The following is a 27,932-nucleotide window of genomic DNA, read 5'->3' on the forward strand; positions in this document are numbered from 1 at the left end:
GTATTGTAAAGAACCTTGAGAGTGGGCTGGTAGGTAGTTGACCTCATAGCCTGCTGGTAGCTTTGCATTTGTTTTTGCTTTGTGTTTTTTTAAAAAAGATTTTACGTATTTATTTGATAGAGAGAGACAGCGAGAGAGGGAACCCAAGCAGCGGGAGTGGGAGAGGGACAAACAGGCTTCCTACTGAGCAGAGAGCCTGATGCGGGGCTCGATCCCAGGACTCTGGGATCATGACCTGAGCATAAGGCAGACACTTAATGACTGAGCCACCCAGGCTCAGCCTGTAGCTTTGGCTACAGGTGCTGTTTGGCATGAAAGAGAAGGACTCCCAGCCTTGTGGGCAGAATGGATTATCAGACGCTTGAAAACTTACCACATTCGTCTAATCTCTTTACTTTGTGCATTAGGACTTGAATAAGGTTTTTAGCTAAGCTGGACATCTTAACTGGAGCAGGTACATCTCCCTGTGATTCTCCCCACCCCTATCCTTCCTTTACAAATATCTGGCTTCCAGGGAACTAAAACAGTTTAAAGGAGCATTGGGAGAGGCTTGCGCTGATCTTTCCTGGGCCGCGCTGCTTTCCCCTGCCGTTTGGAAATCGTCATACTTATCCTCCAAGGTTGATGGGCTTTCTTCCAGTCTTGACATGTTAGCTCCCCTTTTAAACGAATTGCTTCATTTCCAGAACATTTAAAGGGTGTAAACTTTTTCCCCACTTAATGTAACATCAAAAGCTATTAAATACGGCAAAGTTATTTTCCCACAGTGATGACTGATTTTTAGAATTGACACAGAACAAGATATCAAGTCCCTAGTTTCGTGAAAGGAAATGCTTCTCAAGGGGAACATTCTCAAATTTAGCTCTTTGGACTTCTGCAGTCCGGTCTTCTCAAGGACGGCCTTTTTCCTTTCCTGCTTTCATTTGTTTAGTCATTCAGCACACTTCCACGTACTTCTGAATGCCTCAGATGTGCATGCCACAGTGATATTGATAAAAGCTAACACTCCATGTGACGTTAGGTAGTGTGTAGCATTGACTGTTCGGTAGATAAACACTTAGATTACTCCCTTTCATGCTCACAGCAGCCTTGCAGATACCTGCTGTTTTTATCCACATTTTAAAGAGATGGAAACTAAGGCAGAGCATGGTTGAGTGAACTGACCAAGGTCCCACCATTAGAAAGTGATGGAATTGGATTTGAACCCAGGCAGTCCAGGTCTAGAGTCTGTGGTCTCATCCGGCCTTTCAGCAGTGAGTAGGGTGGATGGATGTCTACTGATCTGACGAAGGTAGTAGAAGGTGCCAAGGGAGCCTGTGGTAGGATTTCCTACCAAGGTCAAGGAGGGTGGGGGCTTTCAGATGCATCATTGAAGGGCAGCATGTAGTGTGAGTTGCTGTTAGCAATCTGGGCAGAAGTAATCAGTTCTCCCTTGAATCCCCTCGTAATTTTCCCTTGTGTGCTCTCGTGATGTCTATCCACATCGGTCTCGTGCTATAGTCATTAGCATGTTTTATCTTCCCAAGCAGATGATCCTCATTTTGATGATGATGATCCCCATATTTTTAATTACCCCCTCTTCTACCCCAGTGCCTTTCACGTGCCAGGTTCTCAAAACAAGTTTGAGGGGCGCCTGGGTGGCTCAGTGGGTTAAGCCGCTGCCTTCGGCTCAGGTCATGATCTCAGGGTCCTGGGATCGAGTCCCACATTGGGCTCTCTGCTCGGCAGGGTGCCTGCTTCCTCCTCTCTCTCTGCCTGCCTCTCTGCCTACTTGTGATCTCTCTCTGTCAAATAAATAAAATCTTTTAAAAAAAAAAAAAAACCAAGTTTGATACATGAAGGAAACGTGTCACCTGGAGTTTCCCAGTTATTAGTAATCTCTGCTTTGGACCGATGAAGACTCCCTCCCCATTCTTTCACCAGAAAAAAGCTCCTAGATTTGCTTCATTTGACGTCCTTTAATGCATATGTTGCCTTGGATCTTTCACAATATTGTTTAAACAAGGTGATGAAGATTGTATTGCACTTTGACAGTCATTAATTTGGGGCGAGACTTATTTTCTAATTACTTAAGGCCAGGGGATTTAAATTGGGTGAAATTTCACAGAATTCTAGATCTGGTATGCTCTTTTTGGAATTTCTAGGGTGAACTAGGTCTATGGCTCACATAAAAAAATAGAAATAAAATATTTCTAGTTAACTATTAATTAAAGAATAAGAACAATGTCAGGCTTTCTAGATAAGATAATGATGATACCTGCATTTTTAAACCTCATACCATATGCCAGGCACTGTACAAGGTACTTTCCCATGGATTATCTTATTTACACTTCCTGGCAATTTATGAGGTGGGTATTATTATAATGATCCATACTTTACTGAAATTTAGAGCTGTTAAATAATGTATGCAAGCAAGTGAGGAATCCAGGATTTGAATGTTATCAGTGTGACTTTACCACTGTTCTCTACTGGGAGGAATTGTCTTTGTCACCCCATGGAGGAAGAGTCCCAGGCAAGATGCTGGGGTTACTAGTATTCTTCAAGACTGAGACATATATGTATGTCTTGATTAGATCCCAGGGGATCTAGCAGAGGACACACCCCCAAAGACACATATACATGGCTTCATGCTTAAATGCCCTAGAGGTCTTATGCCATGTGTACATAGAATATCGAAAGATAATAATAATAATAGCTGATTAGATGCCAACCTCTAGGTGAGGAATATTTTATTAGGTCATTTAACTTTCACAATAACCCTGGGGAATGGGTTTTACTATAGCTGAAGAAACAGGCTCAAAGAGATTAAGTGTGCAAGTAAACTCTTGGATACAAACCATGTATTTCTATATCTAAGGCCTGTAATGATTTTTCTCTACAAGATTAGTCTAGCCCTCACTAGCCACTAACCACCTGACTAGCTTGAAATATGTCATTTAGATTTCCCGGATCTGAGTTTCCTTACATCTGCATATGACTGGGTTGATCATCTTTTCATGTGCTCACTGGTTATTTGTATATCTTCTTTGGAAAAACCCGTATTCAAATTCTTTGCCTATTTTTAAATTGGATTATTTGTCTTTGTATTATTGAATTCTGAGAGATCTTTGAACCACATATTTTGAATATTAGTGCCTTATAAGATATATGCTTTGCAAATATTTTTCCTGTTCTATGAGTTGTCTTGATAATATTGTTTACAGCGCAGAATTTCAATTTTGATATAGCTGTTTATTTGTATTTTTTTGTTGTTGTTGCTTTATCCTTTTGGTGTCATATCTAAGAAAACGTTACCTAACCTCAGATCACAACAATCAGCTCCTGTGTTTTCTTTTAAGAGTTTTATAGTTTTAGCTCTTACATTTAGATCTAGGATCCATTTTGAGGTTTTTTTGTTTTGTTTTGTTTTTTTGTATGGCGTGCAGTAGAGGATCCATTTTCATTTTTTTGCCTGTGGACATCCAGGTCTTTGCACCATTTGTTGCAGATTATTTTTTTTCATTGATATCATTAGTTGTTGGGAAAGTGAAAATCAAAACTACAATGAAACCACTATAGACCTATTTCATTGGCCATTAAAAAAATCTAGAAAATAGTAAATGTTGGCAAGGATGTGGGGAATTGGAACCCTTCTACATTGCTGGTAGATACATAGAGCCGCTTTGGAAAACAATTTGACAGTTTCTAAAGAAGTGTCCTGCAGAGTTGCCCCACAATCCAGTAACTCCACAACTCTGTATGTACCGAGAGAAAAGAAAATACATTTCCTCTCAAAACTTGCACATAGGGGCGCCTGGATGGCTCAGCTGTTGGGTGACCGCCTTCAGCTGAGGTCATGAGCCCAGCGTCTCAGGATCCAGCCCCACATAGGGCTTCCTGCTCCATGGGAAGCCTGCTTCTCCCTCTCCCACTCCCCCTGCTTGTGCTCCCTCTCTAACTATGTCTCTCTGTGTCCAAATAAATAAATCTTAAAAAAAAAAAAAAAAGTAGCACACAAATGTTTCATAGTAGCTTTATTTGTAATAGTCAAAGGGTAGAAACAACCCAAATGTCCATCAACTGATAAATGGATAAACCTATGTGCTAGGTCCATACAATGGGATATTATTTGCAATACAAAGGAATGAAGGACTGATTCAACATGGATGAACCTTGAAAATGTTTGCTAAATGAAAGAAACTAATCACAAAAGATCACATACTGTATGATTCTGTTCGTATGAAATGATCCCAGTAGGCAAATCTAGAGTGATAGAGAGTGGATTGGTGGTTTGTTTCCTTGGGTTGGAGGTGGGATGGGGAGAAAATGCTGATGGGCATTTGGGGTTCTTTTGTGGGGAGAAAATGTTCTAAGATTATGGTGATGGTTGTACAACCAAGTATATATACTAAGAAACAGTGAGTAATATACTTCAAATGGATGAATTAATCATATGTATCTGAATTATATTTCATAATATATGTAAAGCTATTTTAAAAATTAATAGGTTAGTTAGAGACAGGTCAAGATTTCCTTTTCAGCTGATGGATTCTATAAATCCTTGATTCTTCAGTTTTGAAATTTAGATGATATGGTTTGAGACTGGATTTGACATCAAATATGTAATGTACTTCTTTCTGCTAATTACATTTGGAAGGGTCTCTTGTTCAAAATTCTATTGTTATTTTAATCAGTATTTTGTTCCATTACTCGATTTCCTTAATTCTTTTGATTCTGTAATGGTGGGATTCACAACTAAGCCAAGTTTTATGCAGGATCATCCTTATGAAACTGTGACCAACCTCTGTGTTTATTTGTTGGACTTAAGGCCTAGGATTTTCACCTAACATATAGGACACATTTTGACTTGACTCATTTTGAAATGAAACGTAAGCAAAGAAAGTGGGCCAGTACAAAAAAAAGTTCTGCTTGCTTTTTATTGTAATAAGTTTAAATTTTTTTTTTTTTTTTTTTTTTTTTTTTTTTAGTTTAAAATTTTTGTACACTCTCAGGAGTGTGAAAAGCAAGGATAATTTGGGATCTGGATACAGTGTTAATATAAACGTTTCATATTTTTACAAGAAATGTGCATCAGTAGTATTAAAATGTGACTTATTTAAAATGCTTCTGGTTCTTGGCTAGGTTTGATCATTAGGGTGTACTCACGGGGATAATATATCTGGAAGAGAAATATGCACTTTAAGAAGGAAAACCAAATTTATCTGACCTAGGAACATTTCCCTCTTTCTTCCTTTCTCTCTTTCTTTCTTCCTTTCTTTTCCTTGCCCCCCCCTTCCTTCCTTCCTTCCTTCCTCTCTCTCTGTCTCACTCTTACTTTCTCTCTTTCTTTCTTCCCATTGTTAATTTGAAAGATTGGAGAAAATTATGCTACAGTGGGATTTCTGGATCCTCCAGATCCACTCTGACCTCTGTGAACCTCAGTTTTCTCTGAAGTGAGGGTTAGTAACCTGACCTTTCCAGCTCCTGGGGATGTGGTTAGCATCAGTTTAGATAACGGTGGGATTACAAATGGAAGAAAAACATTTAAGATTATAATAATCAGTCATTGATTTAATATTCCTCAACTTAGGGTATAGAAGATAAAAGCTGTATGATTACAAACCTCTAGAGATTTTTGATTTAATTTGGAGAAAACAAAGATATGGAATATACAGATATCTACAATAGAATGACCCATTTTACTGTATTTTTTGCCAGGAGTGCTGCTACCTGGTTATTGCTGCCCACCTTGCCAAAATCTGGATTTGAATGGTTAGGTTAAAGCAAAGGTCTGTATAGTACAATAACTAAGAGTTTCATCAGTTTAGAATTTTATGAAAAAGATAAAGATTTGTTGTTAATGGCCATATCATTAATAGGATATGCTGGCTTTATAAAAGATATACTGTAGGATTAGTCCATGTCCCATTCCTCCCCTTAACGTGCTGCTGATCTCCTTTAACCGCAGTTAAAGAATGGTTTCTTCAAAGTGGGGATCCTTTTGCTGTTGCTCTTTGTTGTCCACTGAAGGGACAACAGTGTTGACACTGAAGGGTAGTCTGCGCCCAGGTGTTTGCTCTCACCTTAAAACTGTGCAAGAACCCGGAGCCATCTATTTTTCTGCCATGGTTTTGCAGTCATCTGGTGGATTTGTTCTCTTGCTGGATCAGTTGCCTTTACTATGGTGGTTACATTCTCCATCAGCCGTGGTCATGAAAGTAAGGTTGAAAAGCATTCTCAGCGAGATAAGTAGAACTGGAACTGAAATCAGATCCCTTTGCACACCTTCTGTGTAAAGCCACTAGACATTCTTCCCTCAGACTCTTTACCCCCAATGCTTCTCATTTGGACTATAAAAGAACATGCATGTGGTCTAGAATAGCATCTGCAGTGGTCCGGCACAGGATGACCTTTTTCTGGTGTGGGATACCTGGGAAGTTTCCTAGCAAAAGTCGCATTACAATGGAACCTTGACTAATGAGTACGATTTTGATAAAAGGAGATTGTAGAGAAGAGAAGATAGGCGATGGGGAGGAAAACCACTGAAAGTGACGTCATGGAGATAGGAATGCACCAGGCAGGTGTGTTTGATTCCTATGAAGAAGTAATGGGCAAATTTTAAGAGACTCTATACAAGCTAAGTTTTCTCTCTCTCTCTCTCTCTCTCTCTCTCTCTGTGTGTGTGTGTGTGTGTGTGTGAGAGAGAGAGAGAGAGAGAGAAACACACACGAGAGCTAATGGTGTAAGTTCCAATCCAAAGCCCAGCAGGCTCAAGACCCAAGAAGAGCTTGTGTTTCAGTCTGAGTCTGAAAGCCAGAAAACACCAGTATCCCAATTCACTTAGGCAGATGGATTCACCTCTTCTCACGTTTTTGTTCTAAGGAGCTCTTCCATTGATTGGATGAGGCCTGACCACATTAGGGAGGACCATCTGCTTTACTCTGTCTACTGATTCAAATGTTAACCATCCAGAAACACACTCACAGATCAGCCACAATGTCTGGCCAAATGTCTGGGTTCCTGGTGGCCCAGTAGAACTGACATATGAAATGAACCATCAGAGACTCATGTCAGTGGAGTATTATCAGTAGAAACTCTATTGCAGAGGGTTAAGGGTAACAGAGAGAATGATGCAAAGGGGCTTGGATAATTAGAAAAATACTATAAAGCTTATTACATGAGCTTATCATTTGGTTTAATTTTTAGAAAAGAATGTTAGTTTTTGCTCCGCCTTCCAGATGTTCAATACGAAATAGCTTTTCCCCCCTTGCCTCTTTGTTTTGTACTCTCAAGCAGTAAAACACAGTGTTTTTCCCTGCTCATTCTACATGGGACTAAATTGTGCTAAGAAACTTGGAACTGTAAAAGTAATCATATCATAACTTCATTTTTAAAAATAAAAATGCGAATCATCTTTTTATTTAAAGTGAAATATCTTCTCCCATAGTTTCTTGTGTTTTTCCCTACAAAAATCTTGTGATCTATATCCTATCTAAATTGACATCCGTTTCTATATCCAAACTCGGTAACCATAGAGTTTTGTGACTTTGGAAATCAGATTGGGGGTTTGAATAGCACAATGGTCCAAGTACCCAACTTAGATGACCATGGCAAGTAGCAGTTATGGTTATGAGGATAGATTTTGAGAAGAGAACAAATATTTTTGTAGTGAAATTTATCACAGTGTGAGCCTACTGAAGGATTCTCATTTTACAAGACTGTAATAGCTGATGTGGCTGCAGAAGTTGACCCAGTGATGACAGATTTTGGTTGTATCCCACATGAAGCTGATAGCTACAATTTATGGGGTCAGGTTCATTTCAATGAGTAAAATGCAACTTAGTATTTGGAAGTCTCAAGTGAATCCCTAAAATATCTTAGGATAAGCTCTACGTTTTGAAAAACATGCTTTTTGTTAGTTCAATGAATACGTTTGTTAGTTTTGTGGCACATCTCTTTAATTGCTTTGAAACAGTATCTCTTTGCGGTGGCTGCCTGTTTTAATAAGCTGAAGTCTTATTGCAGCAATCCAGGTGGAGATGGAATTAAATTCTAAAACTGTAAATAGCATGTGGATTTTCAATGATCTCTTTCTTATTTTTAACAGGGTAAAAAGGTGTTAAATTAAATACTAACTCATGTCAGTACATGTAGGACACAGCAGGAAAGACTACTTCTGGGACAGCGCATCTTTTTGAAAGAGAGAAGAGAGCAAAGATTGGTTCGGGGAGTGTATTTCTGAGTAACATGCTAGACTCATGGAATCTTGAAGGAACTACCCAAATATGGAGATGGCCTTTGTCTCTTATTTTTAAATAGTTGTCTTCACGATCTGTACTGGGATCTTTTTTATGAAATATAATATGCAATTTTAAAATTTCATGGCAGCGACTTTCAGCTTTACCTAAAATGGCTGATTTGGATAACACCATCTTCAGTCTTCTATTGTAAATTTTTAAAAACCGGCTCTCCAGGGGAAGTGTGGAGGGAGGCTGATTGTAGCATTTGCCACTTTCCATAAGGTGAATTCTCCCACCATAGCCCATTTCAGGCTGTCAGCATATTCCCTTAAAATCTCACAGTCAGCTCTCACGAGCTGATAGACGCCATCACCAGCATATCACTGACCCTTCTACTATATTTCCAACACCTAAATACTACTACTCCCAACATATAAAATATCTTTTTGCTCACATTTTATATTTAAATTGTTGGGAATATTGGACTTATCCATATCTGCTAACTGACCGGCTGTTTCCACGTACTCTTGTTTTGTCTCCTTGGAACTTTAAGTCTCTGATCATAGTTGGTAAACAATATAACCTGCTTTAACTTTTTTGTGACTGATACAGATGTCATGGAATGTTTGGGAATACTCCCTCCAATTGAACCAAGTGGTGGAAAACATTAGCATGACTATTTTTTATTTATAATAAACTGTATCATTTAGCCTTTTTATTTCTGCAGTCACTAAGGGTTCTGTGGGGATCTAATATAGAGAAAATAACAATGTGTTTATTCCTAATAATTGGAGAGAAGTACTAGGGAGGGAGCCAGGAGCTGAGAAGTGATATGTATTTTGGAATGGAGGGACTGTGTGAACAAATATATATATATTTTGTTTTTTAGCATTTCTAAGACTTTGTAGAGAAGCCAGAAGTAAGAACAGATTCAATATGCAGTGCTTTTAACTTATAAATTGTTCTTCTTTTGTTTCCATAGCTCTCCTTTCTTTTAATTTGAAGTGTAATTGACATACAACATGATGTTAGTTTCAGGTATATAACATAATGATTCACCTTTGTATACATTGCAGAATGATCACCATAGTAAATGTAGTTACCAGCTATCACCAAAGTTACAGACATTTTTTGGTGATGCGAACTTTTAAGATTTATTTTCTTAACAACTGTCAAATCTGTAATACAACATGATTGTCTGTAGTCGCTGTACATTTTATCCCATGACACATATTTTATAACCGAAAGTTTGTAACTCTTGAACTCCTTCACCCATTTTTATACCCTTTATGCGTGCTCTAGCAACCACTTATCTATTCTGTTATCTATAAATTTTGTTTTGTTTGTTTTTTATTCCATGTATAAGTGAAATCACACAGTATTTATCTTTCTCTATCTGACATATTTCACTTAACATAATGTTGGTCCATTCTTGTTGCCACAAATGGCAAGATTTCATTCTTTTCTTCTGGCTGAATAGTATTCTGTTGTATGATCTATGCCACATCTTCTTTGTGTGTTCATCCATCAGTGGACAGGTAGGTTGTTTCCATATTTGGCTGTTGTAAATAATGGTACAGTGATCATAGTGATGCATATATCTTTTTGAATTAGTGTTTTCTTTTTCGTTGGATAGATAGAAGTGGAACTGCTAGATCACGTGGATTTTTATCCTTCATTCTGTTACGATGGCATATCACGTTGATTTTGCAGATTTTTCCATTCTTGCATCCTTGGAATAAATCTCCCTTGATCATGGTATATGATTCTTTTGATGTGTTGTTGAATTTGGTTCGCTAATATATTGTTGAAGATTTTTACATCTGTGTACATCAGGGATAGTGGTCTGTAACTTTCTTTGTGTGGTATTTTTATCTGGTTTGGATATTGGGTAATGCTGGCCTTGCAAAATGAATTTGGCAGTATTCCCTTCTTTTCAATGTTTTGGATGAGTTTGAGAAGAATAGTATTAAATATTATTTAAATGTTTTGGAAGAATTTACTGGTGAAGCCATGTGATCTTAGATTCTTGTTTGTTGGAGGTTTTTTGATAATTGATTCAATGTCATTGCCAATAATCAGTCCAGTCCTATTTTCTATTTCTTCATGATTCAGTCTTGGAAAATTGTATGTTCCTAGAAATCTATCCATTTCTCCTAGGTTTTTCTTTTTGTTTTTTCCTATTTGTTGGTGTATAATTATCTCTCATAATTCTTTTGTAGTCCTTTGGTAGTAGTTGTAATTTCTTCTCTTTCATTTCTGATTTAATTTATTTGAGCCCTCTCCCTTTTTTTCTTAGTCTACCTACCTAACAGTTCGTCAGTTTTGTTTCTCTTTTCAAAGAACCAGCTCTTAGTTTCATTGATCTTTTCTATTGTTTTTAGTCTCTATTTCATTGATGTCCTCTCTTATCCCTATTATTTCCTTCCTTCTATTAACTTTGAAGTTGGTTCTTTTCTTGGTTCTTTTAGGTATATATATCTATATTTATATCTATCTATCTATCTGCATATATATGTATATATATATATTTATATATATTTTAAGCTTATTTAAGTTTTTTCTTGTGTCATGGGGTAGGCCTGTATTGCTATAAACTTCACTGTTAGAACTGGTTTTGCTGCCCTCATAGATTTTTTTATGTTCTATTTCTGGTTTCATTTGTCTAGAGACATTTTTAAATTTTCCCTTTGATTTCTTCATTGACCTGTTGGTTGTTAAGTAGCATGCTTTTTAATCTCCACATATTTGTGATTTTCCCATTTTTCTTGTAATTGACATCTAGCTTCATACTATTGATGCTTGATATGATTTCAGTCTTCTTAAATTTACTGAAAATTGTTTTGTGGCCTAACATATGATTTAGCCTGGAGAATATTCCTTGTGTACTTGAGAAGACTGTGTATTCTGCTACTTTGGGATAGAATTTTATATGCACATCTGTTATGTTCATATTGTCTGTTGTGTCATTTAAGGCCAATATTTCCTTATCAATTTTCTTTCTGGATGATCTACCCATTGATGTAACTCAGGTATTAATGCCTCCTAGTAGTACTGTATTGCTGTCAGTTTCTCCCTTTAGGTCTATTAACATTTGTTTTAGGTACACCTATGTTGATATTTACAAATGTTATATCTTCTTGGATTGACCCCTCTGTCATTGTGTAATGTCCATCTTTGTTTTTTATTACAATTTTTGTTTTGAAGTCTGTTTTGTTCAATGTAAATATAGCTACTTCAGCTTTCTTTTGATTTGTTTGTATCTTTCTTCATCCCTTCACTTTCAGTCTGTGTGTGCTCTTATATCTAAGGTGAGTCCTTTGTAGACAATATATAGATAGGTCTTGTGTTTTTATCCATTCAGTCATTCTGTATCTTCTGATTAGAGAATTTAGTCCATTTACATTTAAAGTAATTACTGGTAGATATGTACTTATTGCCATTTTGTTTATTTTCTGGCTTTTTGTAGTTCCTTTCTGTTTCTACCATTTTCTTCCTTCTTCTGTGTGGTTTGAATGTTTTCTGTAGTACAATGCTTAGATTCCTTTCTCATGATCTTTTGCATATCTACTATAGGTTTTTACTTTGTGGTTACAGTAAGGCTCATATATAACAGCCTTTTCCTTTCAGCATTATAAACGCATCATATCACTTCCTATCAACCTGCAAGTTTTCTCCTCAAAAATCTGCTGATTGTCTTATGGGGGTTCCCTTTTGTGTGTAATGTGTTGCTTTTCTCTTGCTACTTTTAAGATTCTCTTCTTTAAATTTTGACTTATAAATTATAATATGTCTTAGTGTGGGTCTTTTGGGTTTCTCTTATTTGGCATTCTCTGTACTTCCCAGGTCAGGATGTCTGCTTTCTTCTCTGGGTTAGGGAAATTTTCAGCCACTCTTTCTTCAAATGGGTTTTCAGCCTTTTTATTTTTCTTTTCTCCTTCTGGTATCCCCTAAAATGCAAATGATATTTTGCTTGATGTTGTTCCAAAGGTCTTTTAAGCTATCTTCACTTATAAGAATTTTGTTTTCTTTTTGCTGCTCCATTTGAGTTTGTCCCACTACCCTGTCTTCTGAATCACTGATTCTTCTGCCTCATCTAGTCTGCTGTTGAACCCTTCTAATGTATTATCAGCTGTTGTATTCAGCTATTGTTCAGTTATTATATTCTTCAGCTCTGTGACTGCTCTTTGGTATTTTCTTATTTTCTGTCTCTTTGTTGAAGTTTTCTCAATGTTCATCCATTTTCCTAAGTTCGGTGAGCATCTTTTGACCCTACTTTGAACTCTTTGTCAGGTAAATTACTTATCTTCATTTCTTTAATGTGTTTTTCTGGAATTTTATCATGTTTTTTCAGTTGGAACATATTCTTCTGTTTCTTCATTTTGCTTGACTCTCTGTTTCCATGTGTTAGGCAAAAGAGTTGTCTCTCTGAGTCTTAAAGGGGTGTCCCTGTGTGGGCAATTAACCTTATTATTTAAACTTGCCCTAGTTCTTGATTGTGTTTCAAGTTGCCTCTCTGTTAGTTTCAGCTCCATGGGGTCCAGAAATGCAATCTCCCCTGGTCACCAGAGCCAAGTACGCAGTGGCTACCCCCTCTGTGGGCTGCCTACACGCACTGGCTTTGGAGAGCTGTGGGGGAAGCTGGAAAGCAGACAGGCCTGCAAAAGCAGTGAGGGGGATGGGGTGCTCACCTGCTGCCTCTGGCCTCTAGCCTTAGCAGTGTGAGGGAATAAGGCAGGGTGAGGGTGGAGGGTTGGCCCTAACAAGTTAAAGTGAGAGTGCAAAAATGGCATCCATGAGTACCTCCATTCCTAGAAAAAGTCCCAACAGGCTTTTGCCCTCTGGTATATGCTCTGAGATTAATAAATGAATTTCTTCACATATGATCTAGGCTCTTTTCAAACTGCTGTTTTTGTGCTGGATCCCAGGGCAAGTGAGCCTACACACAAGCCCTTTAAGAGCAGAATCTCTGTTCTCTACAGCCCTATGGTTCCTCTGGATATGTCTTGTTGGTTTTCCAAGCCAGATGTTTTGAGAGCTTGTGTCTCTAGTGCAGGTTCCAAGGACTGGGGTACCTGATGTCAGTCAAAAACACCTCATCAAGGAGTTCCATTGTGAACCCCCACTCAGTGTTTGCTACACTGGGGGTGGAATTCTTTGTTGTGGAAGAGCTGTTCAGCTAGTTCTCAAGGTCTTTCCAGAAGGAATTGTTTCATATGTAGCTGAAGATTTGTTGTGTCTATGGGAGGAGGTGAGTTCGAGGTCTTCCTGTGCCACCATCTTGAACTGCCTGCTTTTTCCATAGCTCTTTGGGAGAAGATAGAAGATCTGATCTTCTTTGTGTAGCATAGTTAGAAGTGCTTGTTTTCTTTTGTTTACATGGTCTTTTAATATGGATTCCTGGTTTGGCAGAATGTTAACTGGAAACAATTTCAAATTTCTGTGACTTAGATTTGTTGAGCCTGAGGTTGGTATTTCTTCTCAAATACTGATGGCTTTTTCTTTTCTTAAAATAATAGAAGCTTAAAAAAATAAAAAAGAATTGTGTAAAGAGAGAAGCATATTTTGTTTGGCCTCACTAAAATACCACTTGGCTCCAACCAGCCCATATTTCCTGACTCGACCATGCCCTGAAGCAATGAAAGAGAAGAAGTTTTTCAGATGAGATTTGAATTTGTGTATTTGCATTCCTTTCAGTTTTTGACTGTGTTGTTAGTCTTACTTGGTCCAGCACTGTGAAGCTTGAGTCAATTTTCTTAATAAGCTTAACAGGAGGGAATCTATGTTGGTCAAAATTTGCGTTGCTATGGCTAATCTGAGAAAGACCCATTTTTTGATACAATTGATTTTTTTTCCTATAGTCTACATTCTCAACATGCTATTTACCCACACAGAATTTACTAATATGTGTTAAGTGCTTCCATAAATAAAGGCAGGTTATTTAGGATGGTGACATAAAAAAATGACCCACATTAAAAAAAAAAAAAAAGTACTAGGTCAACTGCATTACTGGCTTGAACTACTTAGGATATCCTGTGGGAAAGTGATCCACTTTTCTGACATAATTGATTTGTGTGTCACAAATAGAAATGGCAAACCTAAATTTTGCACAGTAATTTTTCTATGCTTTTCTCTCTGCCTTAAAGTAGGATACATTTTTCACAACTCAACTGTGACCTGAGTGGTCCCCTTTATGGGGATAAAGCAAAGTACCAAGGAAACCTGTCCATGGTCACACAGTGGGTGGGGCAAAGGCAAAATGCATGCCAAGTAATTGTTTCTTTGCACTACATTCTGTTAGTGTTCTAGTGATAGGATTTTGATAGAGGTCTTAATCAAGACCTTTCTCCAAAGTACTTGGCAGACTTAAAAAACATGTTTCAACAATATGCACATCCTATTTGACTCTGAAATTGAACCCTTTGTGGGATACAAATAGCACCTATTCCCCAACCACAGCCATGCCTGCACCTGGCCAGCGATGCTAACTGTGGAGAGTATTAAAGTTTGCTGTCTGGCATTAGTCGCAGCCTTTTCAGTGGTGAAACAGTGTTAAGGCCCAGCACTGTGAGTGGCTCTTATTGCCAGCCTAATTCAGTAAACACTTAAATGCGTTCTAAAATCATCTACAATGTAAGATATGAGGGCAGTGGGAGGAACATGAAAAGCAAAAGATAGGGAGCAGAAAGCAGAACGGAAACAAAAAGATAGATGAGAAGGAGACCGAGGGGAAAGAGGTACTTCTCATTGGGCTTTAGAGTCAGATAGAAAGATAAGTTCAAATCCCAGCTTTATTCATTCCCAACTATACATCTCACTTAAATCAGAACTGTTACCCACCTATATTGAAGGTGAACAACAATGAGATGTCATTATTTACCAAATAATGAAAATCTTTATTTATAATGGTGGTTGCTGGTTTATGTGTTCTTCTAGGCTTTGAATTTTAGAAAGGCCATGTTTCTTCTGCACCCCAGAGACTCCAGTGTATCAGTTAGGATTTGTTCTGGCTGCCTTGTGACAGAGACCCATACAAAGTTTGACATACAAGAGTTATTCACTCACATAAAGGAATCAGAGGTAGACAGTCTGGGGCTTTTAAGGAGTAAGAGCCTTGGCCTCTTCTGATTTTTGCTCAGCTTTCTTTCATCCTTATGGTTCTGTATAGCTGCTGGAGCTCCATGAATTTCCTCTTTAACTCAGAGAGCAGAAAATATGAAGGACAGGGGAGGGCTTGACCTTGTAAAAATCTCCTTGTAAGGAGGTTTTCCAGAAGTACCATGTGACACTCTGTTTACATCTCATTGACCATAACTTAGTCTGGGCCACATACATTTATGAAGAGCTCAGGAAATCTCATTTCCCTAGTTCTCCATTTTTTTGAGCCTTGTATATGGAATGTAGCAAGAAGCATTGTGATCCTGGGAAAAACGTCTTAGATGTTAGAACTTATTATTAATCCTAATAATAGTTACATTTAAGAGGTCACAGGCACTATGTTAACAAAGTTTGTAAGAACCGTCTCGTTTAATCTTCCTTTGATGTTGGTGTTATTATCCCCATTTCCCAGAAAAGAAATTGTGGTTTAGAAGAGCTAAGTAGTTTGCTCAAGGTTATGTCGCTGGTAAGTGGTGGAGCTAGCTCTCAGAACCAGCCTTGTCTCGTTTTGGATCCCAACCATGTAACCACTACTTTGCCTCCCACTTCTCAAGTTTTAACTTGGTAATTAATTCATGTCTACAGTGGGCTGTTTTAAAAACTTCTATCCTATCTGTGGTTTTATACTTTTTAACTCTCCATGCTTTTTACCTAACACACACACACACACACACACACACCCCTCATTTATTTTTTAAAGAGCTTTAAGTATTTCTATGCTTATGTAAAAGAACGTGACTTTTATTATTTGATTAGTTTGTTGTGCGTTGTCTCTGTACTTTAGACAAGATATTAGAATTTGAGAGTTTCATTATTTACTAAGGCCCCATCTTTCCCCCAGATGCACTCCCAAAAGCTATCGGGGATAACAGGGTGAGTAAGAAAGAGTCCTTTTCCTCGAGGCATTTACAGTATCATTCTTTGGAGAATTGGTTTTAGACAAGCCTCTTAACATCAAATTATACTATGACACTGCATGTAAATCACAGCTGACCTAGATGCACACACCCATTTGTCCTTATAATTACAAGTGCGTCATTGTTACTTCTAAATGGTTACCTATCCCTTCAAAACATTCCTAAGAAATTAGATAGAGTAAATAGGCAATTCTATTTTAGTACTCTTTGTACTTTTTCCTTAAAAAACATAGCTTATATTATTGTTTTAGTAATAAAAACTTAATCTTAATTTCATAAAGATATATGGCTGATTATGATATCTATTACTTTGAAATGCCCATTTGTAAAAATAAATTAATTTCTACTGCATGACATTTTGCATAGTATGGCAGAAATGATGTATAAGTGTAATTAGAAGTCCGAATCAAATGGGAACCAGTTTCACATTTGGGACCAGAATCTACCAATTTAGGCCTATATAGAGTTTATGATTGGTGTTTTCTGTTTTTTAGAGTTTTTATTTATTTTTTTTTAATAAGCTCAGAGAAGAGAGATGTTCCACCTCACATGTTAGGGAAAACGGAGCATTACCCAGGGATGTGAGGCTGACGGCGTCATGTCCTACAAAACCTCCATTTAATTCAGTCTTTGTATCTGAAAATCAGATATTGAAAGAAGGGACTAGCCAGCATACAGTACTATATGCTGGCTAAGAGAACATAATAATAACAAAATAATAAATTAAATTAAACAAATAGGAAGGAAGGATGGATGGACTGGCAAGGATTCTCAATCAGTGTATTTCTCTGCTTTGTTTTCTAGTGCATCTACTGCTTAAAGGTATTATCTTACAAAAAAAAAATTTTTTCCTATTTGGGAGCTTACCTACAAATTGTTTTGCCTGTTTCCTGAGTATGTATATACAGAAATATTTTGTTTCATAATGGAAAGGTGATTTTTTTTAATAGACATAAATATACCATCTAAACCTGGGATTTGTCTAGGTGTTTTCCTTCCTAGTCTTTAAGGTACTTTGTTACCTGAGCTTCATTAGTTTGAGAAGTCAGTTCTTTTTTGCTTAGGTTATTGGCATATATCATGTGCCCTGACACTTGACTAATAGGTAATATGTCTCCCCGCTCTGCTAATAGTCTCTTTTATCTTGATGGCCTAATAAACTTTATCTGATCATGGAAAACTCACATTTTCTAATTGTCCTTGAGATAATGGGCTTCCTTATTCCCTAGAGCGAATTTCACTTTGAAGACTTAAACCCTTTGTCTCCTAATGGTAACAATAAATAGCAGGTGTAGAGCTTCAAAATTAAACAAAAAGAATTTTAAAAGGCTTTTCTGCATTATATATAGTTCTTCCTGCAGCGAGGGAAACTGTTTATGCTTATTCATGACTTCACATCATTGGGGGATTCTGCTGTAAACACCATAGACGTGATTCCTCCCTCCTTTCACAGTATGGGGGGGGGGTTGTGAATGAGGAAGACGTGTTTTTATAAGAAATCTACAGCTCAGAGAACTTTTTGGCTTGCCCAAAGTCATCATAGATGATAGAATTTGTGTGGAATGTGCAAGCACCAATTAAACTGGAAAGGCAAATGGGCAGGAGATTTTAAGATCTCGGAAAACTGCCAAAGGGTCAGAATGGTTTTTTTTTGAGATAGTGAGTATCCAGCGGAAGCTTTGGATTGGAGCAGCGATGCAATCAAAGCATTTAGAGAGAACATTCGGTACTGAGGTGCCGGTTAAGTGAATAAGGTTGTAGAGATGTGGAACAACTGAAGACAATTATTACCTAACATGTGCGAGAGAAAGCCCTGAAATAATAGGAGGGTCATCAGGCTGCGATGGGCCAGATGGAGGAGACACTACTCTGGGAACGTGTCTGGGGGCTGACCGTGTAGGAGACCTCAATGACACTGAAGTGTCAGCTGATGAAAACTTGGTAATAACCATCCACAGCAGTAAGAGCTTGAATAGCACCAGTTAAAAGAAGCCCAACCATCCTTTCACACGGCTCCTTTCTAAGATCCTATCTTTGATGACTGTCTCTTCAAGTATTTCCTAAAGCCAGGAGTAATGTTCCCCAGAGATTAAAACTATGAGAAAATGGAGCTAAGATCATTACCCAAAAGTCGGTCTTTTCCTGAACGTGTGCAGTGATAGGTGAGTGAAGACAAGTGCAGGGCACCAGCTGACACTGACTGAGGGGATTGTTTCCTAGGCGTTTTTTGTCGACCACAACTCCCGCACCACCACTTTTATCGACCCCCGGCTCCCGCTGCAGAGCAGTAGACCCACGAGCGCGCTGGTCCACCGGCAGCACCTGACGAGGCAACGCAGCCACAGCGCAGGCGAGGTGAGTCCCGTGCCCCCCGCCTGGGGAAGCGCTTCGTGGAGGCCACGGCACGCGGTCGCGGTGGAAATGGGCAGGCTTTTTAGTATTGCTTTAGTTGGCTTTAGAGATTATCATTTGGAGACTGAAAAGTGTTGGAATGTTCACAAGGCTTCTCTGGAAAGACGCAGAGCCTCATTTACAAAGTTTAAAAGATGGATTTAGGAGGAAAGATGGAAGAATGTGGGGAATTTTTTTACATTCAGAAGATGGTGAGAGAAAATTCTCAATGTTACAAAATGTTCCAGAGAGGATGATGGTAAACCCTTTTGCATACCTAAGGGCAGCTACGTAGGACAAAAATACGTCAGACAGGTAGTGTACTGAATCGTAACAAAGTTTGAGGGAGGCTCGTGTCCCGCAAGGGCATGAACATGCAGTCGTGACGACTATGAACTGCAGAAGGCCCAAGATGTAACGTTTAGTGGGCTGAATTTCAGTTACATGCAGGGAGATTTTTCAAGTGGGGGTTGCTGGGTTGAATTAAAATCTTCAGCCAATGCTATGGGGTTGTGGTGTCCTCACTAATTCTTTAAAGTCACCATATACCTGAGGGTTGATTCATGAACTCTAAGAGCCCAGAGAAAATGAGCAGAATTAGGAATTACGAACAGCCCTACCTCGCTCTAACTTTGCTGGCTTGCAGTGACCATGGTAACCACATGGGGGCTCTCGAATAGCCTAACCAAAGAAAAGAAAAGAAAAAATGAAATAATTACTTCCTGTTTTCTTTTTTCTTTGGTAGCTTAAATAAAAGGAATGTCCTAAGTCAACTTTTTTTTTCTCTTTAATACTGGCTTTATGCCTTGAATGTTTATCATTGCTTGGTATACATTTTGCTCAAGCAAAAAGAATTGAGATTCTTTTCCAGCATGCCTTTTCCATGTCTATGTGCATGTTATATTTTCAGTATTATACTGTAGGTCAGATATTTTGTAGCCTCTCATAAGAAAAATTATGAACGCGATAAAGAACTGGATTTGATTCATCAAAATTCTACTCTTGGAATTTCCCCTCATGATTTACATGCTTGTGTGTTTGCTGACTGAAAGTGCGGACGTAGGAGAGGATACTTGAGAAGCTCATATAAAAGTGATGTATGAGTCTATTGCAGGATGAGGTATGCACAGAAATATTTGTGTTTTATGAGTAGTTAATAAATCTTTACTTTGCTGCCGTGGAGACCATTAGTGGTGAACTGGACGATATGGACAGCATTCATCTTAAAAGCAGAACAGACCTCTCACCTTTGGACCTTGTGTGTGATAAGTACCATCATCAGGGCCCTGCCTGGCTTTATCACGAGGCCGGTGCACTTTAGCCACTTGCCTTATCTTGACTTCACAATATGGAGCTGGCTGCTGGGTGGGGTAAGGACTCTGCATAAGATTAACAGCTGCCCTCTTTTTTCTTTCAATTCCTTTGCTTACGCCCTCTAGTTATTTTCATAGTCTAGTAATAGCCTGTTGTGGTAGAGGGATCCTAAAGTACCCATTCCTGTTCAAGTGAGGATAGCTCTTCATGTTGAAGGAGACTGAGCCACAGAAGAGGGGTAATCCCGTAAAGACTCAGCAGTCAGCCCCAGCCCGGTCCAGAATGTGCTTTGTGGCGTAGCCTGCAGTGCTCCCCACTCTTATCTGGCCTTGTCCCCTGTGGGACGGTCTGGTTCAAGGAAGTGAGGTGTTGAAGAGAAGACGTTTGTCTGTTCTGGGAAATAATGATGCATAACCACATACTGACAGGAGGGAAAGAATATGTTCTTGTATTAAAATGGTAAGTTCTGTGGCTCACAAAGTGTCGTTAAGGATCGAGTCTCTGAGACTCTGAGAGTAGCTGAGTTCATTCTTCAAAGCCGATAATTCAAGAGAAGCAGAGCGAGAAACTTCTAGTCACACACGGGAGTCTTTCTATCTCTTATCCCCATTTAGCAAATACTACAGGTGGTCGAAGTGCTGATTAATCTTCCACCCAACAGTCACTCTTAGCGAACATTGGCAGGGTAGCGACAGAGTGGCTGGTGTGAAGGACACAAATAACACTTGTTCCTTGTTCTTACTAAGAAGCAAATATGTGAAACTAACTGTAATACGAATGAATAAAAACATGAACGAAGACACTTTATGAAACAGTAATAATGGCAGCTGCTTCTCCGATGTGTATCGGGTGCTGTGGGAGCTCAGAGCAGGTGCATTTCAAGTCAGCTTGAACAGAAGGGAAGGCTTCGCCGAGGAGGGGCTTTTGAACCACACTGTGAAGAGTGAGGGACAGTATTCTTGAGGGACAAGCAAGCAGCATGGAGTGGGAACAGTATTTTTAGTTTTAGGGCCTTCAGAAAAACCCTCACCAAACACCTCACAGATACAATGTGATAAAATGGTGGTGAATTTTGAATGAGTGGGAGTAGAAGCTCTATTTTAAAAGTACCAATTTTTAAATCCACTATGTTATTTCGCCCTTTTCCCCTCTTACTGTCTGATACGTCCTTTCTGCTGTTGTCTGAAAAGCCCTCTGTAATACGGGGATGGCAGTGCTGAAACAGATGCTAAAGCAATGCTAGAGTTTGCTGAGAAGACTGTGCAAGGGCATTTTTGCTGATTGACTTGTATGTACGGGTTTCTAAATCTGTAATAGGTACAATAAATAATTCAGGTTGGGGCAACCCTATTTAGCTCTCTCACACCTGCTGCGATTAGCTCCCTGGTGTGGGAGGTTCAAACCAGAAAGAGCTGTTGTACCGGGTGCTCTAATAGGCATGTGAGATTGCTTCTGAGGAGATCACACACCGCCTCAGTACCCCACACGAAGCCAGTGTGGCCTCCTGGGCACAGGGAATTCCCGGACCTGCCTTGGCCAGAAGAAGGAATAACCGGGTCCTGGTGCTTCCGAGGTTCCCTCTCCGATGTATTGTTGCAGGTTTGGGTTCTGTCAAAGTAGAGGTTATTCCTGGTGAACACGTGTGCTGTTGAGCTTCTACGCCCCCAGTGATTATACACGTATGAACTATGTCTGTACCACCTGGTAGTCACTGCTCCAGCTCCTCTCAAGGACACAGACATCCCAACCTGTCCCCCCAGTTCAGCCACTAAAGCAGAGCTCTTGGGAGCTCTGTGTTGGCTCCTCAGGTGGCATCGTTTCTGGTCAGTTGACACTTAATGCTCGTTGTCAGGTATGTTGAACAACTAGGCTCGGTGTGCTGATTTAAACCATCTGGGTCTTGGTGCAGACCATAAATGATGCTTCTGTTTGCAGGTAGGAGAAGATTCTCGACATACAGGACCACCAGTTCTTCCCAGGCCATCGAGTACGTTCAATACAGTCAGTAGGCCGCAGTACCAGGACATGGTTCCCGTGGGTACGTCATCGCTTTCTAGAAATCTTTATCTTCACGTTTCCTGTCAGGGTGAATCATGCGGCCTGTCGGCTGCCCCTTTACCCTATACTGAGAACTGTTTCATTATCCCTAAGAAACTGATTGAATCGCAAAGCACTCATGTCATATAAGATCCTGTAGGATGAGATTTTTTATATTACTCTACCTTTTCTTTGTAGAGCTATTATATTAGATACTGAGCTTAAAGAAAGATAAACTATTAAGGCAAATATATTATGTGGTCATTTCAAATTAGCAATGGGCCAGCATATACTTAGAATATATCTAATGCTTGGGACTGAACTTAAATGTACAACAATGATGACACATTCTTAAGGTTTTGGTAGAGAGCTAGGTATCTATAGCAAATATAAGGCAGGAAGAGACTCCAAAATTGTAAAATAAAAATAAATGAATTGGGACAAATAGACCTAAAGAACAACTTGAGTTATTAGTCACGTGATGAGGTTGAAGTAGATCAGTTTCACACCGGGAGCCCTCAGGCAGGTGGAGTAGACGGATGGCAGGAGGCTGTGCGGGCTCCCTGCTTCATCTTAAATTCAAGTAGCTTTCCATTGGTCTGTTTCTACCTTAAAATTTTCACGTCTTTAAGGAAAACTTTAACATGAAACATAAAGTAATGCCCATGGCATTATTTAACTAGTTTGGCAAACACTGGATAAGAAGAAATCTTGGATCTAAGTCCAATAGCCTATTTTATTATGCCATTTACTAGTAGGATATTAAATACTGCACAGAGAATTTTAAAATCTTTTAAAATAGGTGCTCAAAAAGTTATCTAGTCTCTGATTGTGGATGGAATGTAAAACCCACTGACAAAATTTTAGTTATAAAAGCGTTTTCTAAAAAAAAATTTTTAAGTGTTTTCATTGTTTATATATGATGAAATGTACTGTTAGATACACTTCAAGCTTGCAGGGAGATTCTATGAGCAGATAGTATTTTTTTTTAATTTTTTATTTTTTATAAACATATATTTTTATCCCCAGGGGTACAGGTCTGTGAATCGCCAGGTTTACACACTTCACAGCACTCACCAAAGCACATACTCACCCCAGCAGATAGTATTTTTTAAATTTTACTTACATTTAACTAAAATATGTATACATAGGCAGCATGATGTAGCTGAAATTTGAACTGGAAAATGTTTAGAGCATTATATTTCTTTTGTTTGATCATTTGTTAGTTCAAGTAAGGCGTATTCCTTGACATATTTATGAACAGAAGTGTTGCCCGAACTAGGATCACTGATGTTTGAGAATCTAGACATTTAGTTCTGTGGCTTAAATACATCTATATTTCTGATTAGAAACAGATATGATCAAGATGAATAATCTTAAGAAAACAAATTATTTTTCTTGATAAAAATTTAATTGTTAGAGCTCTTAATGAATTGTAATGAACTGTTTTTAAATTTCTGTAGACATTAGCTAGACTGGACAAAGACACAATTTTCTTTTAATGTTATATACGTAGTTGATAATGCCAGTTGTGCTGTAGCTGTTGCTATAGTTGGTTTGGTAAATGCCTACATGTGGCTTAATGGCATTTATTTCCACATAAAATTAATGAATGGTGCAATGAACAGAGGGGTGTGTACATTTTTTTTAAAATGTTTTTTGTTTTCTTTGGGTAAATATCTAGTAGTGGAATTACTAGAGCATGTGATATATCTATTTTTAATTTTTGAGGATACTGTTTTTCATAATGTTCCATACTGTTTTTCATAATGGCTGCATGAATTTACATTCTCACCAAGAGTAAAGAAGCGTTCCTTTTTCTCCACATCTTTGTCAACACTTGTTATTTCTTGTCTTTTTGACACTAGCCATTCTAACAGGTGTGAGGTGATGTCTCACTGTGGTTTTGATTTGGATTTCTCTGATGATTAGCGATGTTGAGCATCTTTTTAGGTGTCTGTTGGCTATCTTTTTGTCTTTCTTGGAAAAATATCTATTCAGGTCATCTGCCCATTTTTCATTGGGATTATTTGATTTTTGTTGTTGAGTTGAATGAGTTCTTTATATATTTTAGACACTAATCTCTTACTGGATATATGATTTACAAATATGTTCTTCTACTCAGTATACTGTCTTTTCATTTTGTTGATGTTCTCTTTGCTGTGCAAAAGCTTTTTAGTTTGATGTCGCCCCAATAGTTTGTTTTTGCATTTGTTTTCCTTCCTGAGGACACATATCAGAAAAATGTGGCTAAGACCAATGTCCAGAAAATTAGTGTCCATGTTTTCTTTTAGGAGTTTTATAGTTTTAGGTTTTACATTTAGCTCTTTAATCCATTTTGAGTTTACTTTTGTATATAGTGAAAGAAAGTGGGCCAGTTTCATTCTTTTTCAGGTAGCTGCCCAGTTTTCCTAGCACCATTCATTGAAGAGACTATTTTTTCTCTATTGTATATTCTTGCCTCCTTTATTGTAGATTAAGTAACCATGTAAACATGGCTATGTCCTGGGCTCTCTGTCCTGTTGATCTGTTTATCTATTTTTGTGTACATATTGCACTGTTTTAACTACATAGCTTTGTGATTTAGTTTGAAGTCTGGAATTGTGATATCTCTAGCTTTGTTGTTCTTTCTCAAGATTGCTTTGGCTATTATGGGTCTTTTGTGGTTCTATACAAATTTTAAGATTGTTCTAGTTCTGTAAAAAATGTTGGTGTTTTGATAGGCATTTTGTTGAATCTGTAGAGTTCTGTGTTGAGTATGTACATATAACAGTGTTAAGACTACCAATCCATGAGCATGGTATACCTTTCCATTCATTTGTGTCATCTTCAATTTCTTTTAGCCATGTTTTCAGTTTTCAGAGCGCTAGTGTATTTGGGCAACTCTTGTTCTGCCTCTTTATGTCTCTGGATGGCTGATACTTTATCAGAAGATACTTTTCCACTTCTAACAGTTGCTTAGAGGCCTTTGGTAAATAGTAGCTAAAAGCTAGCAATATCTAGAATCTTGTTAGTGATCTCATCCTGCAATTTGATAATAAATACGATTTATTGGATGAGTTTAATTAGTGCTTAAGCCACACCTACTAGATCTACGTCCAATAGTCATATAACAAGTAGACACAAATTGGAATTTAAGCATCTATAGTGCCCCAAACTATGACTTTTAGTACAAGGAACATTAACCCCAAAATACCGGACTTTTAAGTTTGGATTTATGTGCATAAATCTAATAGATTTTTTAAAGTATTATTATAATTTCTGACTTTTTTCAGCTTACAATGACAAGATTGTTGCTTTTCTGCGCCAACCCAACATCTTTGAAATTCTACAGGAGCGTCAGCCTGATCTTACCAGGAATCATTCACTCAGGTAACTGCAGTATTGGTATTTGGTTCAAGTTCCATAAGCCCCAGCTATTAAATCTTCAGTAACACTGATAATCATCTTGGAAATTTACTTTTTCTTTCTGGCAGTCTGAACAAAGGCATCTTGTGCACCAGAACTTTGTCATCAACAACCAGGTCATTGTAGTCCTGGCTTTTGTCTATTAAGTATGAAGATTGAATAAGATTGACTAAAGAACCTAGAACCACTCTCTTTAAAGAAGAAATATGAAAAAAAAAAAAAGAAATCATAGCCAAGAATACATCCTTGATGTGTAGATTATAATGAAAATAATAAGGCACTAACGTTTTTGAGTGTAGCTCGAGTGAACAAAAGTAAAAGAGTTTACTGAATTGAGACTTAACAAAATCCTAGGCTCGGGGTTCACATATTTTCATAATAAAAACACAGTGGAACCCAAAGAGGGAATCTGATCCTCTTCACCACCCAGTGTTCCCCTGCGTGAACCCTCTTTTCTAAACAGTTCTTCAATGCATCACCTAAATCCAGTTTTACTTTCCTGAATACATGCTGTTCCTGTTCCTTGGCGAGTTTTTCTATTTTGCATTTGACAAAGAAGGTCTTTCCTTTAAAACTCACCTCCTTGAACCCTCTCAGCTGCATTGTAAGCTCTTGCTCTCAAGCTCTAGCCTAATATTTCTCAACCAAAGTTTGTAGGCATCAGTGGAGAGGGAAAAAGATGTGAGTTTCTGCTGAAAATTTGACATAACTCAAAGTTCAGTTGGTTCATGTGCCACCTTTACTGGTAGAGATGTTTGTCCAGTGGTGCCCATCTTGGCCCACAGCAGTGATACTCCAATATTACTCTACTTAGTTGTATGAAAAGTTGCATTGGGATCACCTAGGGAGCTTTATAAAGCTTGTAAAATGTCAGGTCTTCTCTCCCCCCCAACTCTTCTCCCTTCCCTGAATTTATACCCCCTGTCCTCCTCACCCTGTCCAGTTATTTAATTCAGGAGGGCTGGGGGAAAACTCAAGCATCTGATATCTTAAAACCTCTCCACCTAATTCCAGTGACACATCCAGGTATAATTTCTATTCTAGACACTAACTGATAATTAATTATGTGGTGTGTCACAGTGTTGTTTATACTATTTTGGTTATATGACTTTTGTGCTATAATTTGACTTTTCAAGTCCTTATGGTTTATTTTCCAACTAGATTATAAGTTCCTTAGAAATATGTATCTTATTCAACTCATTATATCTCCTCTTTACTGCTTTTAAATACCAAGAATAGTATTTTGCGTACAGTCTATACATAGATAATAACCATAGATGTTTTTGTCGAATTGAAATAAATTACCAATTCTTCTTATTATGTTCTTAGTCTTTCATATCTTTTATTTTGTTGAGGTACAGTTGATATACAACATTATGTTAGTTTCAGGCATATAACACAATGATTCAATATTTGTATGTATTGTGAAATGATCATCACAGTACGTCTAGTTAAGATCCATCACCACACACTGTTACAGGATTTTTTTTTTTTCTTATGATGAGAACTTTTAGGATCTTTCTTAGCAACTTCCAAATATGCAGTACAGTATTATCAACTACAGTTGCCATGCTATATATTACATTCCCCATGACTGACTTCTTTTATAGCTGGAACTTGGTACGTTATGAACCCTTCTCCCCATTTTGCCCACTCCCCATCTCCTGTCAGTCTCTCATAGCTTTAAAATTATCATTACCTTCCTAAGTTTCTAAAGGCTAAGGTTACATGTAATTTCAAGTATGACTGCAAACACTGGCTACAAAAATCCATTTTCCATTAGTTAACATCTAATTCAAGTCTCAGTGCTTTTCTCAACCTTACAAGTGTGCTGTTCTCAATCACAAGAAAATTATAAAAATTGTTTTTTGCATACTTGTATATTACGGCATCAGCTCAGTAATCCATGGTCCACTGGAGAGTCTCATGTAAGAAGTTTCAGTTAGTAATATTGCAGACATAAACTCCTCAGTTGTCACTGAGAGATCTTAGAGATTCCAGACCGCAAAACAAAACAGAGCAAAAACAAATCTCTCCTCTTTTGCTAACCACAAAATAAGGAGAACTCTGTTATTTTTCTTTCCCACCAGTTCTAGCCCCAACACACACACACGCACACGCACACACACACGCACATGCACATGCATGCGCACATACATGTATCTGTTCCTGTCAAGGTACCCCACCCCCCACACAGGAAAAAAAAAACAAGAAAGAGGAAATTCAAGAAGGTTTCTACTTTTGCTCTACACCCCACATTATTATTTACAGCAATTTCACGTATCTTTAAATTTCCACCATCGAAGATAATGGGTGATTTATTTTTCCTGAACAAGGCATCCAACAGTATCATTATTCTTCAGTGATTTGACACAACCTTAGATTCTACCAGAGGGGAAAACTGCAGGCCACAGTGGGTAGCTTTCAGTTTTGTTTTGTTTTTCCTTCTGCTTTTCAGAGTCTGTTTTTTTTTTTTAATTTATTTATA

General features: G+C 38.1%; 1 protein-coding gene across 4 annotated transcripts in view; it reads left to right on the forward strand.

The window, feature by feature from the left end:
- Positions 1–27,932, forward strand: part of HECW2 (HECT, C2 and WW domain containing E3 ubiquitin protein ligase 2) — a 368,867-nt gene that overhangs the window by 269,080 nt on the left and 71,855 nt on the right. For all 4 annotated transcript variants that reach the window (XM_082689013.1, XM_082689011.1, XM_082689012.1 and 1 more), the window contains 3 exons: positions 18,515–18,649; positions 21,935–22,037; positions 25,312–25,408. In XM_082689013.1, coding sequence (XP_082545139.1) covers positions 18,515–18,649; positions 21,935–22,037; positions 25,312–25,408 — 335 coding nt within the window. The remainder of the gene's footprint in view (positions 1–18,514; positions 18,650–21,934; positions 22,038–25,311; positions 25,409–27,932) is intronic.

The sequence above is a fragment of the Mustela nivalis genome (genome assembly GCF_964662115.1).
Source record: "Mustela nivalis genome assembly, chromosome: 11".
NCBI classification, from domain to species: Eukaryota; Metazoa; Chordata; class Mammalia; order Carnivora; family Mustelidae; genus Mustela; species Mustela nivalis.